The sequence below is a fragment of the Scatophagus argus genome, chromosome 17 (genome assembly GCF_020382885.2).
Source record: "Scatophagus argus isolate fScaArg1 chromosome 17, fScaArg1.pri, whole genome shotgun sequence".
NCBI lineage: Eukaryota > Metazoa > Chordata > Actinopteri > Scatophagidae > Scatophagus > Scatophagus argus.
Genome location: NC_058509.1, coordinates 20570445 through 20586181, shown reverse-complemented (window position 1 = coordinate 20586181; position 15737 = coordinate 20570445). Strand labels below are relative to the sequence as shown.

General features: G+C 39.1%; 1 protein-coding gene across 1 annotated transcript in view; it reads left to right on the top strand.

Annotated features, from left to right (window-relative positions):
- Nucleotides 1-15737, top strand: part of LOC124074932 (thrombospondin type-1 domain-containing protein 7A-like) — an 82058-nt gene that overhangs the window by 35054 nt on the left and 31267 nt on the right. The window contains exons 7-13 of the mRNA XM_046418281.1: nt 1574-1768; nt 4987-5227; nt 8671-8786; nt 10705-10837; nt 11662-11765; nt 14628-14822; nt 15106-15372. Of these exons, the coding sequence (XP_046274237.1) occupies nt 1574-1768; nt 4987-5227; nt 8671-8786; nt 10705-10837; nt 11662-11765; nt 14628-14822; nt 15106-15372 (1251 nt within the window). The remainder of the gene's footprint in view (nt 1-1573; nt 1769-4986; nt 5228-8670; nt 8787-10704; nt 10838-11661; nt 11766-14627; nt 14823-15105; nt 15373-15737) is intronic.

Sequence of the window (15737 nt, the reverse complement as noted above, 5' to 3'; positions counted from 1 at the left end):
ATGTCCCAGCAGCCAGTTTCAGCAATCAGGAATCGGATAAACTTGTCCTGGCTTTTTCGGCTAGGACCAATTTGCCTTGGGAGACCCTACCAGGACACTTCAGTGATTTCCTCCAGCATTTATCACATGGTAGTCTCTTATTAACCCTGTCAACACTCCGTATATCCCATGTCACCATCCTATCCCCACCCCCACAGCTATGTTGGATCCCTCAGAGTTTCTCTTGAATGGCCTCTTATTGATCTCTTTTTGTCTCCCTCTGATGAAAATAGATTTGTTTTTTCCCCAGGGTCCCAGACATATCACTCAACTCACTGGTTGCCATTCTTCTAGCCTTTCACAGTGATATTTTCACAGACATGGTCCTTCAGAGGCAGGATGGACTGGAGTGGAATGGGATGAGTGCAGCCTGCAGATCTATCTCAACACTGGTCACGTTAACATCTCACCCTCACTCTGCTATAAGGAAAAATGTCTTTCCAACATGACAATTCTTTTTTTTTTCTTTTTTTTTTTTTTTTTAGCTTTTCAAATATTTGCCTTTTCAAAGATCCATGTATATTGTGTAAAACTACCTTGTCCGATTTGAACCCTGGATTCTAGTGTGATGGTCCTGTACTTTGTACACCCACCCTTAACCTCATCTCCCCGTGTCTCCAGCATGGTTTGTAAATATAGTGTTTCAGCAAGTCAAAGACATGTAGGCAACTGTACACAAAAAAGACAGCTATGCTGAGAGTCAATGTACATAAATCCTCTAAATTTTGACTCTTTCACAAACTGCCATGTTGCTATGTCATACATACCTTTGTTTTGTTTTAGTGACTGTTGTCTCCACAGAAGATAAATTACCCAACGTGCTCTGCTCAGACACACTCATTTTGAAATGAACATGTTGTTTCTGCTTAGTGTTGCAGTCCTTGTTGCCAGTTGTAATCTGTACACATATGCTCTTTTCACTCTTTTAAACCATTCATTCATTTGTAAGCACATTAATCATTTGTTTTTGTTTTGTAGTTTGTACAGTCCAGACTGTACAATCATATTTGCTTTTATAAGTGTTGTATAAAATCTCATTTTAAGCCCTTTTACATACAGACAAATACTGTCTGAACTATTGTGAGAATTGTATGCCGTTCTGTTGAGTTTCACTGAAATATGTAAAATATATAATTTTGTACAACTCTGTTAACCCCTGGGTCTTCAAATGACCATTTTGGTTGTCATCCTAGGAAAATTGGGAAAAAGGGCATTTAATGCTATTGTCTTTCTAATTTCCATAAAAAATGGAATTGTTTCAGGTGAAAAACTTCCATTTTAACACATTTTTACCACTGTAAATTTGATTCATTATCACTTTAACTAACCTAGCAAATTCAAAGCCTTAACTTTAAGTAGATTTAAAAATCTTTCAAATGTTAAAAAAGATTTGATTACCTTAATTAAAATGTATGTTCTTCTTGATGCTGGTCTCTTATATTATATACTTGAACACAAAAATTGTGTCTTGTGGCAAATTTTTTTGAACTTTTGACACATTTTTAAAATCATAAATATGCTTTTGTCTATCCAGGTGAATATGTGGAGAGGCAGCTCTGCCGTGATGCCATCCTGCCCATGCCTGCCATCTGTGAGGTGCCTTGCCCGAAGGACTGTGCCCTGAGTCCCTGGACCCCCTGGTCTCTGTGCTCCCACACGTGCTCTGGAAAAAACACAGAGGGCAAGCAGACCAGAGCGCGCTCCATCCTTGCTTATAATGCAGGGGAAGGTAAGAACTATTAAGTCCTGCACTAGGAGAACAGAGTAGGCTCAGGCACACTGATGAACTCATGATGTAAAATTTTGTCCATATATGAGACTCATGGAGATCACTCAGTCAGTTAGTAATCTGTCTGTGTCATCTGATTGAATGTCAATTGAATTCAGTTTATTTATATAGCCCCAATTCACAAAAACAAAAATGAAATCTCATGACACTTTCCAATTTGAGCAGGTCTAGACCAAAGTCTTTAATTAAATTGTAATATATAGAACCCAACATTCCCCCTTGAGCAAGAACTTGGCGACAGTGGCGAGGAAAAACTGCCTTTTAGAAGGCAGAAACCTCAGAGCAGACCCCGGCTCAAGATGGGCGGCCATCTGCCTTGACCATGATCTGATGATCTGATCTTAACAAAGGCACCAGGTAACCACAAGCACATTCTAATCCAGACCAAGCCATCCACAAAGATCAGTATTTACCTTCACAAATCTATATTGGTGTGGTAGTAGTGCAAAATATTTTATTTGCCTCTTCTTTTTATACATCACAAGTGAAATGTCAAATTGAAATGAATTACTCTGTATTCCTCTACAGCGACTGCAAAGGTTGTGGCATGGGTCACTGTGATGCAGGGTAAGAAGAGAAAAGAGGGATAACAAGCCTGTAGAACTGTTAGAAGACTAAAGCACAGTGTTAATACTCACATTGTCAAACGTTATGGTCCAATATGTTCATGCCTTTTAAAAATTCACAAGGATTTTGCCTTTATTTCTGTTCAAGGTCCTTCTCTGCTGTCGTCGGTTCGTCCAATCTTTGGTACATTCAAATTTGATGTTCTGGCTGACATCAAGCAATTTTTGTTGATGTAGCATGTAGTCTGCGTATGTGTAACTAGAGACAAATAGAAATGTGACTATTTTGATGTGATCTCTTCTCTGTGCTTTTCAGAAAGAAAAAAATCTCTTACACACTAGTTGTAGCTTTGAGTATTCCTTAGCATTAGTTGTTTCACACCCCGACTTGAGAAATGTGTTTTTAATAGTGCTGTAATGGTACTGAAATAAGTGACTCTGGGTTAAAACCCAAAGCTCCAAGCTGCCAATCACACTGAGAGAACTGATTCATTCTCACCAAACCTTGTTATGAGAAAAAACTGGAAGCTGCACAGATGGTTCGCGTTTGGCTTGGCAGCAGATCAGAATTATATCTATTACATGCCGGTTATCATTTAACAGCTCTTGCTGTCTGACTTCTGGACCACATTGCGTGACATGCTGTCTCTGGCATATTCACAACAATGCAGCATCCACGCTGGAAAAAGAAAAGAGGCACCTCATATATAATGCATTTCCTTGTGAATGGATACTCCTGCTCCATGATGTGTGCTGGGCTTCAAGGGGATGTCCCGAACATGATGCATGCTGAGATTTATTTATAAGCTTGCCTAGCATTTAAGAGGCAGACACTGCTGCAGTATTAGTTGGGTGACTGAGAGATCATGGAACCAGACAAGTTGATGTGGTGTGTCACCGAGACTTAATCTGGCCATCAGCTATTGCAAAATGAGACAGATTGGAAAGTATTCAGCATGACTCACAAGTTAAACATATAATAATAACATAATTATTTGTCTTATCTTATCTATGGAGAGGACTAGGTTGTTAAAGTGGAAAAATAATAGGCTGCAGTAATTTTTGAGGCATTTTCAGCAAACTTGTATCAAAGTTGCTGTGTAATCACAGTGACACATTCACACCGAACGGTAAGCACCAAGGCAGCATGTACTGGTGTTGGTGTGAGCTAATTATTCAGCTCAAGACAAACATTGGGAATGACAGGGGAGATTATCATCTGACAAGGCAGTGTTGAGTAAATAACTTCATTATCCACACAGTAAATAAGTGTTGATACAGACTGTTGATAAGGCAAAAAAGTGATAGCTAATCTGCAGCCATTGGAGCTGTACATTTTTCAAATACATGATTTAATTAGTCGCACTTAAATATTTATCAATTAACTGTTTCATGAAATAGTGCAGCAATACTGGTGTGTCCTTCCACATGCTAATGAGTTCCAAACCTGATAAATGGGTGGCCTGATGAAATCCAATATTATCTTTTTTAAATGACCCTGTGAGGGACCTGACCCCTGTGCTGTTACACAGAGATCAGGCTTATCTTCTATCCCAGACCCTTTCTCATGTTGCAGTTCAGACACTCCATCTCTGACTAAAAGATGTCACTCAGTGCTTTCTGAGGCGCTAATGGCTGACCTTCTTCTCGGGGGGTCTCTTTTCCCCAGGAGATGGTGGTTGCTAATGACAAGGTTTCGTGGTGAAAAGGGTCACGTGGTGTGCACACCCCACCTGGGTCCATATCCAAGCTTCTCACTCTGTATAGACATTCTGCCCCGTAGGCCACCTCATCTGTGTTGTTTCTTGACCCTTGACCCTCTGTTTTATCTCTCATTCTGCCTCAGCCTTGTTTGTTTTCCAGTTTCATGGGGGGAAAAAACTATCTATGTATCTATATGATAGAATGATAGAGAATCTGTACTATAAGGTTGTACTCAAATAAGAGCTTTATATACAAGTAGTCAAAATAGTGCCAACTTTATAATTGGCAGATATGCCAGTCCACAAAGTGTGCTGTGTTCTTGTGTCTATTGAAAAAATAAAACCTGAAAGCTAAGAGTTCACCCTGCTTGTTCTGCCACTACATAACCAAAGTGGTGGCAACCTGAGCCTCTGCTACTCTCAGTAGTGATTTCATTTGAAGTTGATTCTAGCACATGAGAGAATCCGAAGACCAAAAACTCAATATCATTTTTAGTTAATAGTCTACATGCAAAAATTGGTTGCGGTGGTTTATTTCGTGCATTTATGTGACTCTTCCTCATCAGCTTAACAGTGTCAACTGAAGCAAGAGGAAGTAACCACATATCCCAAGTGTAAACATAAAGAACACTGGCCTACTATATATGATACACAATATATGTAATAATATACTTGCTTGCAGTATTGCAATATACTGAATCGTAAACACTTGTGACACTTAATGTTTCACTAGATTCTTGCTAATACACAGCCCTCCTTTATCCAAAAGCTTCAGCTTCCAACAAGTTTTTTTTTTTTATCATCTTGCATCAGTACTGACGTGATTTTTGGTTTTTGTCTGTAGTACAGCTGAAACACTGACACTAGTTTGTGTTAAATCGTTTCTCAGGTGGAATCCAGTGTCCCAACATCAGCGCCCTGCAAGAGGTGAGGAACTGCAATGACCACCCCTGCACTGTGTACCACTGGCAGACGGGCTCTTGGGGGCAATGCATAGAGGACTCTTCCATCCCGGCCACCAACACATCTGTGGGCCGAACACGTGGTGATGATGCCTCTTGCTCAGTGGGGATGCAAACCCGCAAGGTTATCTGTGTCCGGGTCAATGTGGGCCAGGTTCCTCCAAAAAAGTAAGACTCCACATGATTCATTTTAAATTTCTGGTATGATTAAAGAGTGTACATGAACGTCATCTCATCCTTGTTACAGACTGTACACTATAATATTTTTTAACTAAATTTACATCAGCAATAGCTGCTCAGGATTGCACTACTAATGCTTTGATTTGTAGAAGTGAAAGGGAGCCTTTGTTTTTGGTTGCAGACTTTGTTTGCACTTAGCATGTTGTACCATTTAGTCTCTTGTTGCTGGTGTCTGTCAGAGGTGTTAGCTGATGAGCCGATGAGCTCCTGGCCAACTGTTTTAAGCATTAGGCTCTGTTTTCCTCCCAGAAGGCATCTGCTGGGAACATGAATTATCTATTTATTTATTCAACTGAACAGGAACATTATTCTGGCAGCACAATGGCACTACACAGGCAAACCCCTTCAGCCCCCATGCTGAGTATGGAAATTAATATCGCTTTTTATTCCTGTGCTTACTCCCAAACCTACTGTTACATGCTGAGCAATGAGCCTACTGCCTTGGGACACCCTTTCACATCAATGGAGTGAGGGGCACCCGCTTTCACCAATAGCACCAGCTGTGGCCAGGATGTGAGAGGACTGCCACTAGTAAACACAAATTGGAATTGTAGCATTCTGAAGCATTAACATGATGGCAAAAATAAAGATATATTGGAAGATTAATTAGGTGTGAATATATCATGTCTTTGTTTGACACAGAGCTTCTATTCTTGCAGAATGTTCACTGGTGATCTGCCATGGGAATTCTGAGCAGAGCTATTTCCAGACTGGCTTCAGAAAAATATGGTTTCCCTTCTTTTCTATGGCAAAGGGACATCGTGTTTTAGGAGAGAGTTAGGTTACAGTGGAGCTATGCAAATCTCCGTTGATGAAGGAAATGCAGACTTTGGCCTATTAAGGAAAGAGTTTTCAGAATGATCATCCCTTCCAAAACAATTCTGAAATAAGACAGTTTGGGCTCATGGTAGCAAAATGGAAAAGCAAAGGCAGATACTTATCTATCTAAGATATCCCTTAGGAACATTATCAGTGAGGGTTGACACTGACAGTTCCATTTTCTCTACATGCTGTATCTAAAATTGTGTGCATCCAAATTTCCAAACCAAAGGGAATGTGGCTTTTCAAGAATACATGACAAGAATGAATTTCACTGGATGCAAACAGATGTCAACTTTATTTGAAACAAGAACCATGTGGTTGAAGTGGGGGGCGTTCGGCTTTAATTTGAAGGTGTTAATATCCATATTTTGATTAATTAGCAAAGCAGTTTTAGAGCAAATTTAACCCCGCTGGCATATTCTGTTTTACTAGGAAATGTGTCACATACACACACATAGGATAAAGTCATTTCACTGTACCTTTAACAGGTCCTCCAAGTTAAGTGACAAAATACAATGTTCACTGTGATACATAAATTCGTGCTTTACACAGTTTATGCTCTGGACCATATTGCATCTAAAACTGTTACTGTTTTTTGCACTGTTGCAAAAATTATTGATATGGCTGCTTCTTTAACTATATAGATCATTGACTGTATATAAAGATGGATGACATGAAAGTTCCCTAAAAATGAAGCCAGACAAAAAAGTCATGTCAGGTACATAGTTCCCTACCGTGCTGAGGTTTGCTCAAGTTTTGCTGATAGGTTTGGTTTTAAGGAGTAATTTGATGCCATAAAAAGGGGTTGAAACATCATGATTGAGGGCTGGCAAGTGGGACAGATGGGTGTACGTGCGGGAACTCGAGCCCAAAGACTCTGGCTCCAAATGATGTCACCAGTGCATGCATTGTGATATAGTGATATAGATTTGCATTTGTGCAAAGTTTGTCACCAGGTAAGTACTGAAGTGTGTGTGTGTGTGTGTGTGTGTGTGTGTGGGTGGGTGGGGGGTGGGGGGATTCACATGTGCACTGGACAAGGTACATTTGGTAACACTGTCCAATTTGTAAATACTACAGTTTATAGTACTGCCAATGAGCCGCAAACTTGGCTATTAAGATGTGAACACATTGTAATTACTACTTACTTACTGTAATTACTACTACAACGTTAATGCATTATTGTCGTTTATGCGTTAACACAATAATTAAAACACCGACAATTATTTTATCGCGCAGTTGTTTTCAGAATTAATAAAGGAATTCTGATTCTGATTCTGATTCTGATTATTATAATGATTATTTTTAAAGTCCCTTGCTCACTAGCTATCTAACTGTTGCTCACTTGCTCACCAAAAAATTAATTTATTTATTTTTTATTTTTTTTATTATTTATCATTAATTAATTATTGCGTTAACACGCTGTTATCGCCCAGCCCTAACGCGTTAACATGTTAACCTTGTCCCAACCCTACTAATTACACTTACCAGTCTTACTTACCAGTTTTGGTCCACAACACAACCTCTGACTGAGGCTGAAACATGTGACGCTGTGACTGAATCGTTTTGATTATTATACTGATCCTCTGATGTGCTGCTCTTTCAGTGTGCAAGCAACAGTGATGGGTAGGGCACAAGCCCTGTGATTCATAAATCCAAAACTCCTCAATGAGAAAGAAAGAGTATAACTATAACTTTTAATGTGGAAAAGCCATATTAAGCATAATATTATTCATGGCAGAGTATCTTTACATGTTGATGGGAAATGGCAGATGTTTTTTTTTTTATTGTTACATGATTACGCTACTCCAATCTTTATTCTTTATTGCTTCCTTTATATTCCTTTTCTAGCATTGTCTTTCTTCCCTACTTTCTTCCCCTTTGTCTTTCCTTCTTCCCTTTTCTCCTACATTTTTTCCCCTTCTTTCTTATATTCCTTCTTCTTGTCTTCTTTAGCTCTTCTCTCCTCCCACTATCTTTCCATCCATTTTTCTATTCTTTCTTCCTTTTTTCACTCCATTTCTCTGTACCTCCATGCTTCCTTTCTTTCCTTTTTCCATTTCTTCATTCTTCATTTTTAAACTAGTTTTAAAAAAGAAACAAACAAAGAACCTTATTTGGAGATAGGTCTTGTGACAAATGACTGATACTTTAAGTGTTGTTAACAGTATTGCCTATGACCTTATAGTCCATGTTTCATTTCACATCTAATGAGCTCTGTTATGTTGTCATGATCCACCTGCTGACCATTTGCACTGTTTATCTCATCTACTTGCAGTACTTCCACTCTGTAGTACCTCACTTTCGTACTACCTTCAGAACCATATTTATTTTACTTATATTATTTTATTTTGTTTTACCGTATTCTACTTTATTTAATTCTATTATTATATGTTACTCTTTCTTACATTCTATGTTTGCACCAATCACCAAGACGAATTCCCAGTAATGTGAAACCTCTTCACTTACATGGCAATAAAGACAATTCTGATTCTGATTCTGATTCTAGAGTTTCAAGGGTACTCTACGTGTCAATAATGTATTCGCAGGTGTCCGGAGAGTCTGCGCCCAGACACCGTCAGGCCCTGCTTACTGCCATGCAAGAGAGACTGTATTGTCAGCCCATACAGCGACTGGAGCCCCTGTAAATCAACATGTCAAGCAGGTATTTTCGGCTTTACGGTGACTTCAGTTGACACACTGAGGCCTTGCAGAGTGCCATGCATCCCAAATCCAGTAGTGTTAGGAGAAGGTATTCATAAAAGCTTTGGTATGACTGTGTTTTTCAATTAATTGAGCAAGGAACTAAATACCTATACCTATCTTATTATTTTTACAATTATTTTCCGTAATAACTGGAATCAGTGCATGGCCCCAGCCCGGGAAATACACTGGTGTCTTTGTAGTTTGTTTCACAATTTAATTTGTCTTTAATGTGTACTGTAATGTGCTCTTTTAAGCAACCTCTAGCACAAGAATTGCCTTTGGGATTAATAAAGTTCTGTATTATCTTAAATTTCCTGCAAGCTTTCCTGCTTAGAGGTGGTTGTAGGTGTTTTATTTTTTTTCTCAAGATTTGTACAATTCTTTAGATATAAGTAGAGGCGATTGCCAGATCAGTGGGGATGAGTCACCTCCACAATAAACAGCTGGTGGAAATCCTGATAGTGTTGGCTAATTTGGAATCCATTAGCCAGGCAAATAAGACATGCAAAGTAAGAGAGGTCCAAACAAGTGTCAAGATCAGTGTTTGACATATATGTGGCTGTCATTAACTTGAGTTTTGCTTTATGTGCTCCTATAGTTTGTCTCTAGATGCATCTGCTGAAGAAATCCTTTAATCGCCCCATTACCTTGTATCTATATTCAGTATAGGGTCTGTCTGATAAGAGAGTGAGAGATCATTTGTGAACATTTGTGTTGTTGGTGGTTCCATTGCAGCTTCTTCTATTTTGATGAAGTGTCCTTTGTGCTTGTGATATGCTTGCTTTTTTTTACATGATGATGAAAGATGAAAGATGATGAAAGTGACATATTTTGTCATTGGAGGGAGCTCACTCCAACAAAATTCGTGCTCTGCATTTAACCCACCCAAGTGACGTGCACACACACACACAGCAAACCCGGGGCAGTGGGCGACCGATGGTATGCATATACAGATGATATGCATATGATGTATTTTGCGTGAAAAAATGGTGCACCTTCTTCTTCTTACCTTTATAGTACAGAAAAGCATGGACACCAAGCACGTATTTCTGCAGTCAGTGCACTGCTTTAGTGAAATATCCATTATTCAGCAACAATAAACTGCCACAGAAATCATGAAAAAGACCTTCTTATAGCTGTTGATGATTCCTTATGAATATCATGTTTTGATATTTTCTTCAAACATGATCCAGTTTTGTTGTCTCTATATACATGGTTGCAGTGCAAACCAGGAGCTAATACTGTACAGCGTGGCTTTATGTGGGTAGATCTGTCTTAGGAAATACAGGCAAAAAATGTGGTTAGTCCAACTGGCAAAAATTCAGATAATTTTGAAGGTACACTGTCCCTTGCCTAATGAATGCTGGACTGGGTGGTGAGACCCCATGACCTTGAACAGGATAAACAATATTCTGTTCAAGATTGGTAGCTACAATATGGTATGTAGCAATGAAGCTGCGATAAAGCTGTCCTATATTAATAAAAGATCAGGAATCACCAGGACTTTGGCATTGTGAAGAACTGCAGTCTGATAGTCCTGATAAAGACGTGGACTTCCTGTAAAGTCAATAACCTCTGCCGCCCATGGAGTCAGATTTGATACCGCAGAGCAGATGATGGAGATGGTATTCAATATTCAGCTTGATTGCATTAGCCTCCCCTTGAACTGGTTACTTTCAACAGAGCACAAGAGTACAGTGCAAGAGTACAGTGTACACTGCAGAAAAAATGAACACCAGCTGAATCTCTTTACATTCAGTCTGTGTTGATAGATTTAATAAAATACCTGCTGGAACCAGAGATGCATTTAGTGTTTATTCAGTCGCCAGTTTATTAGCTGTGAATAGCTACATGTGTTTTCTTGCATCTTTGCTTAGGTGGTAACACCAAAAAGAAGCAGTACAGGAAACGCATTGTCATCCAATCACCAGCCAATGGGGGACAAGACTGTCCTGAAGTGCTGACCCAGGAGAGAGAGTGTGAGGCTCCATCTGTCTGTCAAGGCTACAGGTAACTGCTCCCAGTCAACAAGCACACCTGCACAAATTACCTCCTGAGTGAAATTACAAGTAGGAGTTATGTTCAATGGCTATAGGCTGTCTGCCTTGGGACAATTTGTAAAGTCATAAAAGGAAGGTAGTTTCCTAATCTTTCCGCTAATAATATGATCCCTAGAGAATGGACCCTTGATCCTTGGTCCTATTGCTTTTTATCTAAACTAACTGGTGAATTTTAAAATCAAGGTTACTCAGGGAGAACTTTTAAATTTCATAATGTTTTGTAGTGCCATACTGAAGCCTAAAAGAATTCCAGCATTTGAGATAGCCAACTGGGGTTCACCACTACACTCAGATGACGTACTTTAAAAGACGATGCCTCATCTGAAAGCTATCCTGTTATTTGCTGCAACTGGTAATGCTGATGTTCATATGATAGTTCATAAGCCCTGCTGCCACCCCAGCTTTCACCTGTAAGCAGTGAATCTGTTTCTGTTGGAGACCTGTATTATTGCCACTCCCCACTGCTTGCAATTCTTAGCATGTTACCTTGTAGGAAGTAACAACATCACAGATCATCACCTCTGTACATACATAGAATTATAAACTTAAACTGATTAAACTTTACATTGTTGGAATTGTAGCAGCAATGCTGTAAGAAAAGCAAGATTACCTACACATTGTTTGGCTACATCTACACTTTTGATAGGGTATTTGATGGGCATCTAACTTTCATTTCTGTTTTCTGTTTGGTTCTGGGATTCGAACAAGCAACCGTTCACCTCCAACCCCCATCAAAGTTCAAGACACCTGTGATTCTTATACTTATATTTTTAGATGGAAAACCCACAAGTGGCGCCGTTGCCAGCTGGTTCCGTGGTCAATTCGTCAGGACAGTCCTGGAGCTCAGGAGACTTGTGGGCCAGGCATGCAGGTTCGGGGTGAGGAAATCTACACACATACAGACTACACAAACAGTCACATTTCATTCTTTTTCTATATATGAACACATTGGTTAAACAGAGCAGGAGACAAAGCATATCTGACTGACTGAAGTATAGGCCTGAACTCTAGGATAATCGGTTATTCAGTGGATAGATTATAATTAATTGAGTTTCTTTAAAAACAGCATGCAAAGGGTCACAAGGAATCTGAAGGAGAAATGTCTCTTTGGTGCAACGGCTAAAACAACTAATTGACAGTTGAAACCTGCATTCATGTATTTATTTATTTTTGGAAAAAGTCACAAGCCAAAAAGGTTGGGAACCACTGGCTCTTTTTTTCAGTGAAAAAGTTTTGTGGCACACTATAAAAATCAATGAGCAGAATCTTGAACTCTTGCATAATTCATCACAGTGAACATCATGTTTTCAGAAATTTGTTAACTTTGTTAAAGTTCTACTGTTGATCCACTGATTTTACAAATAATTTTGCATTTAAACGCCATTACAATGAAATAATAATGTAACACTGACCACTGGAAGCGTGAAACGTCATCCAAAATAACTACATCCAAGATTTTAATAATTTTTTTGGATGCATTCGAAAATTGTCAACAAAAATATAAATATAAAAAGAACTGAAACGTAATTGTACATCTGCTGTATGTTTTGAATTGTATATATGGAATGTGTTACAAAAGGTGCTAACAATGATTTATTACGATGGTTTTAGTACTGACTTAAGTCCAGAAGGAAAATCTCAGGATAAACCATATACTCTTCCTTAAGTGGACTTGCTGCTAGTAGCAATAATGGCTGTGATGTGAGAGAGAGTTCAAGCAGTCGACTTGTTATCAGTGCACACACTCAGAGCCCTATTGAAGTCTCAGAGACAGGGGCCATTATCTGATTCCAATGATGAGCATCCTGTTCTTCCATCTTGGGAGGCTCTTGTCATTATGTACCATTACCTGTAATAGTATACTCTGAGCTGGAGAGACACAGTTCAATACAAGCCTCTTACTATTCTCCACTCATTCAATACAGCATGCAAAAGGCCATTGCCATAGCCGATGTGTGTGTGTGTGTGTGTATGGGTGTGCAGTAAATGCTGTGGGTTAAGAGATCAAGAGTGTGGACACCCTAAAATAATAACTGTTTCAGTTCTTGTGTTTTCATTGTTAGCCTGCAAAGTTTTCTTAACGATGATAGAGTTTGACTTGTGCCTGTTTATAGTCATGTAACCAGCTAGCAGTGTCTTTGCCACTCTGAAAAGACTCAAGCAAGCCAATGTGAACAGGCATATGCCCCAGTACAACACAAGCTGAATATTTAAACCATCAGAGCCACAACTCCCCTTTAAATGTTGAATGTGCGTAGCTACACTGACCTCTGTGGGTTGAAAAGTCTGTTGGACTTGGTGATTACACAACTGGGTTTGGTTGGGTGTTACTGTAATGGTGGAATAAAACTAAGTACATGTAGTATATTCATGTACTGTACCTTATTGCACACGTCAGGTACTTGGTTGGTTGTTTCCATTATGTGTTGCCTTATACATTTACTCTATTAAAACTAAGTTCTAGCATATTTTTATCATTTCAAAAGCTTTTAAGTTGAGATTCAACCATTCACTTTGTCTGCAGGTGTTTAACAGATTATATATATATCTATGTATGTGACAATTAATGAACATATCTACACATTCTCTGAATAATTTAGTTGAACTTGAACCTGAGATATAACTTTTCCTGGTATATAAATACCCTGTAGACTGTCGCCTAGTTTTCGGTTTACTTGGGTAACTTGAATGAAAATCTACTCAGTGGTTATGCAAGTGAACTTCCATATGTATCCAACCAATGTCCATGGTTTGTTTATTAACTAACTGATACTGAGTTAAAAGCAATAAACTCTTTTGATTATAGTCAGTTAAATATTATTACATTCTTTTTTGAACATTTTTAAATAAAACTGTGAAGTTGTAACTCCAAGGGCGGCACGGTGGTGGTTAGCACTGTCGCCTCATAGCAGGGATAGGCTCCAGCTCCCCCGCGACCCTGACGGATAAGCGCTATAGAAAATGGATGGATGGAAGTTGTAACTCCAATGTAAACTTCTGAGAAAATTTAATAAATGGAAAAAATAAAGATTTACTTGATTAGTGTTGAAATATTCATGTATAAGTCTCCAAATGTTCTATATTGATAACAGAAGTAGCAAATACATAAAACTTTAGTTAAGTTTGACTTTGATTTTAACTTTTTGTTTATTGTAAAACATTTGTACATAGATTGTTTTATATGATTGTTTTTGAGAATAGTCAGAGTAATAATTACGTATTTCACTTTAATAATATTCAGTATTTCACAGTAAAAGATCTGAAACTTGTTCCACCTCTGCCATAATTCAGTATGAAGTGTTACAGTGTACAGGTTGTGAACAGAGCATGCAGCTCCAGATGGCAGTACAAGCAGGACAGTTAGTGATGAAAACAGTCTCCAGTCAGTGATTGACTCCATCACTCAATGCTGACACCCACTTACTAGTTTGCAAAATCCTGTGTTGAATTATAGCAAACAAAATCATCTTAAAAGTGAGAAAAAAACATGTTTACAACCCATATTTACCACATACAACCTTTTAATTATTAGAGCAGTGTTTTGATATCGTTAGGGGTTTACTGTCTAAAGGATAATGTACAGTATGTTGGAGTGTTAGAATGGAGTATCAGATTCAACAATTTACTATTGACACATGAATGACTCTAATGTTATTTATCTCCTTATTTAAAAGTTGTCCACAACCCACCAAATAAGAAGTCTCCATCCTCCAAACTGTACTTGCTTCTTTTCCCTGTAGCTGTTTCATGCCGGAAACAGGATGGTGGACAAGCAGACGTTGAAGCTTGTCTTAAGTTTGCCAGCTCTATGCCGCCTCTCACGCAGCCTTGCCAGCTGCCCTGCCAGGAAGACTGTCAACTCAGCAGCTGGTCCAAGTTCTCTCCATGTACAGCCGATTGTGTGGGCGTCAGGACCCGCAAAAGGATGCTCGTTGGTAAGTGACAGATTAATTTGTAGCTGATTTCCAGACCACATCAACCTATAGAGTAAGATCAGTTGGTGTGAAAAACTGATTATGAATTATAACTTTAAGTTTACTTAGAAGGCTCAAAGCCTCCCTGCTCTTTTCACAACTTGCCCGGTAGTCCAGGTAGGCTTCTACTAACAGCTCCTGAGCAGCCTCATTATAACAGCTGGGGTCCCCATGTCTTGCTTAAAGAACAGTAAGGTTGAAATTCAAAAATATAACTAATTAGAGTTAATATGTTTTTTTGCAGGGAAGAGCAAAAAGCGGGATCAGTGTAAAAACCACCAGATGTATCCTTTGAGCGAGACCCAGTACTGCCCATGTAACAAATACAATGCCCAACCTGTGGGAAATTGGTCGGACTGTGTCCTACCTGAGGGTGGCCGCATGGAGGGTCAACTGGGCATGAAGGTCCAAGGTGACATCAAGGAATGTGGCCAAGGATATCGTTACCAGGCCATGGTGTGCTATGACCAGGACAACCGCATAGTGGAGACCTCTCGCTGTAACAGCCATGGTGAGTTTTCCATGCAGAAATAAGGCACTAACAGTGATCCTGACTTGTCTTACTTTCAAGAGAGACTGCACTAGGTATATAGCAAATTCTAATACTGGTCATGGCAAATGCAATTCCATGTACGGCCAAGTCACTTGAGTCAGAACCACCAAGAACCCACGGGTGGAACCCAACTCCAAAGTTCTCTTGTATCATGCAAGTCTGAGCCTGCACAATTGAGGGTGCAAGCAATATCCCATCACTGTAAAACACACAACAAACGGTGTTTCAGTTCCAACCAAAGATTGGAGCAAAGCATAGTACTATAGAACATTTGCTTCCAACACCAAACACCTAAAGATATTAGCTACATGTTAGATTGCTGT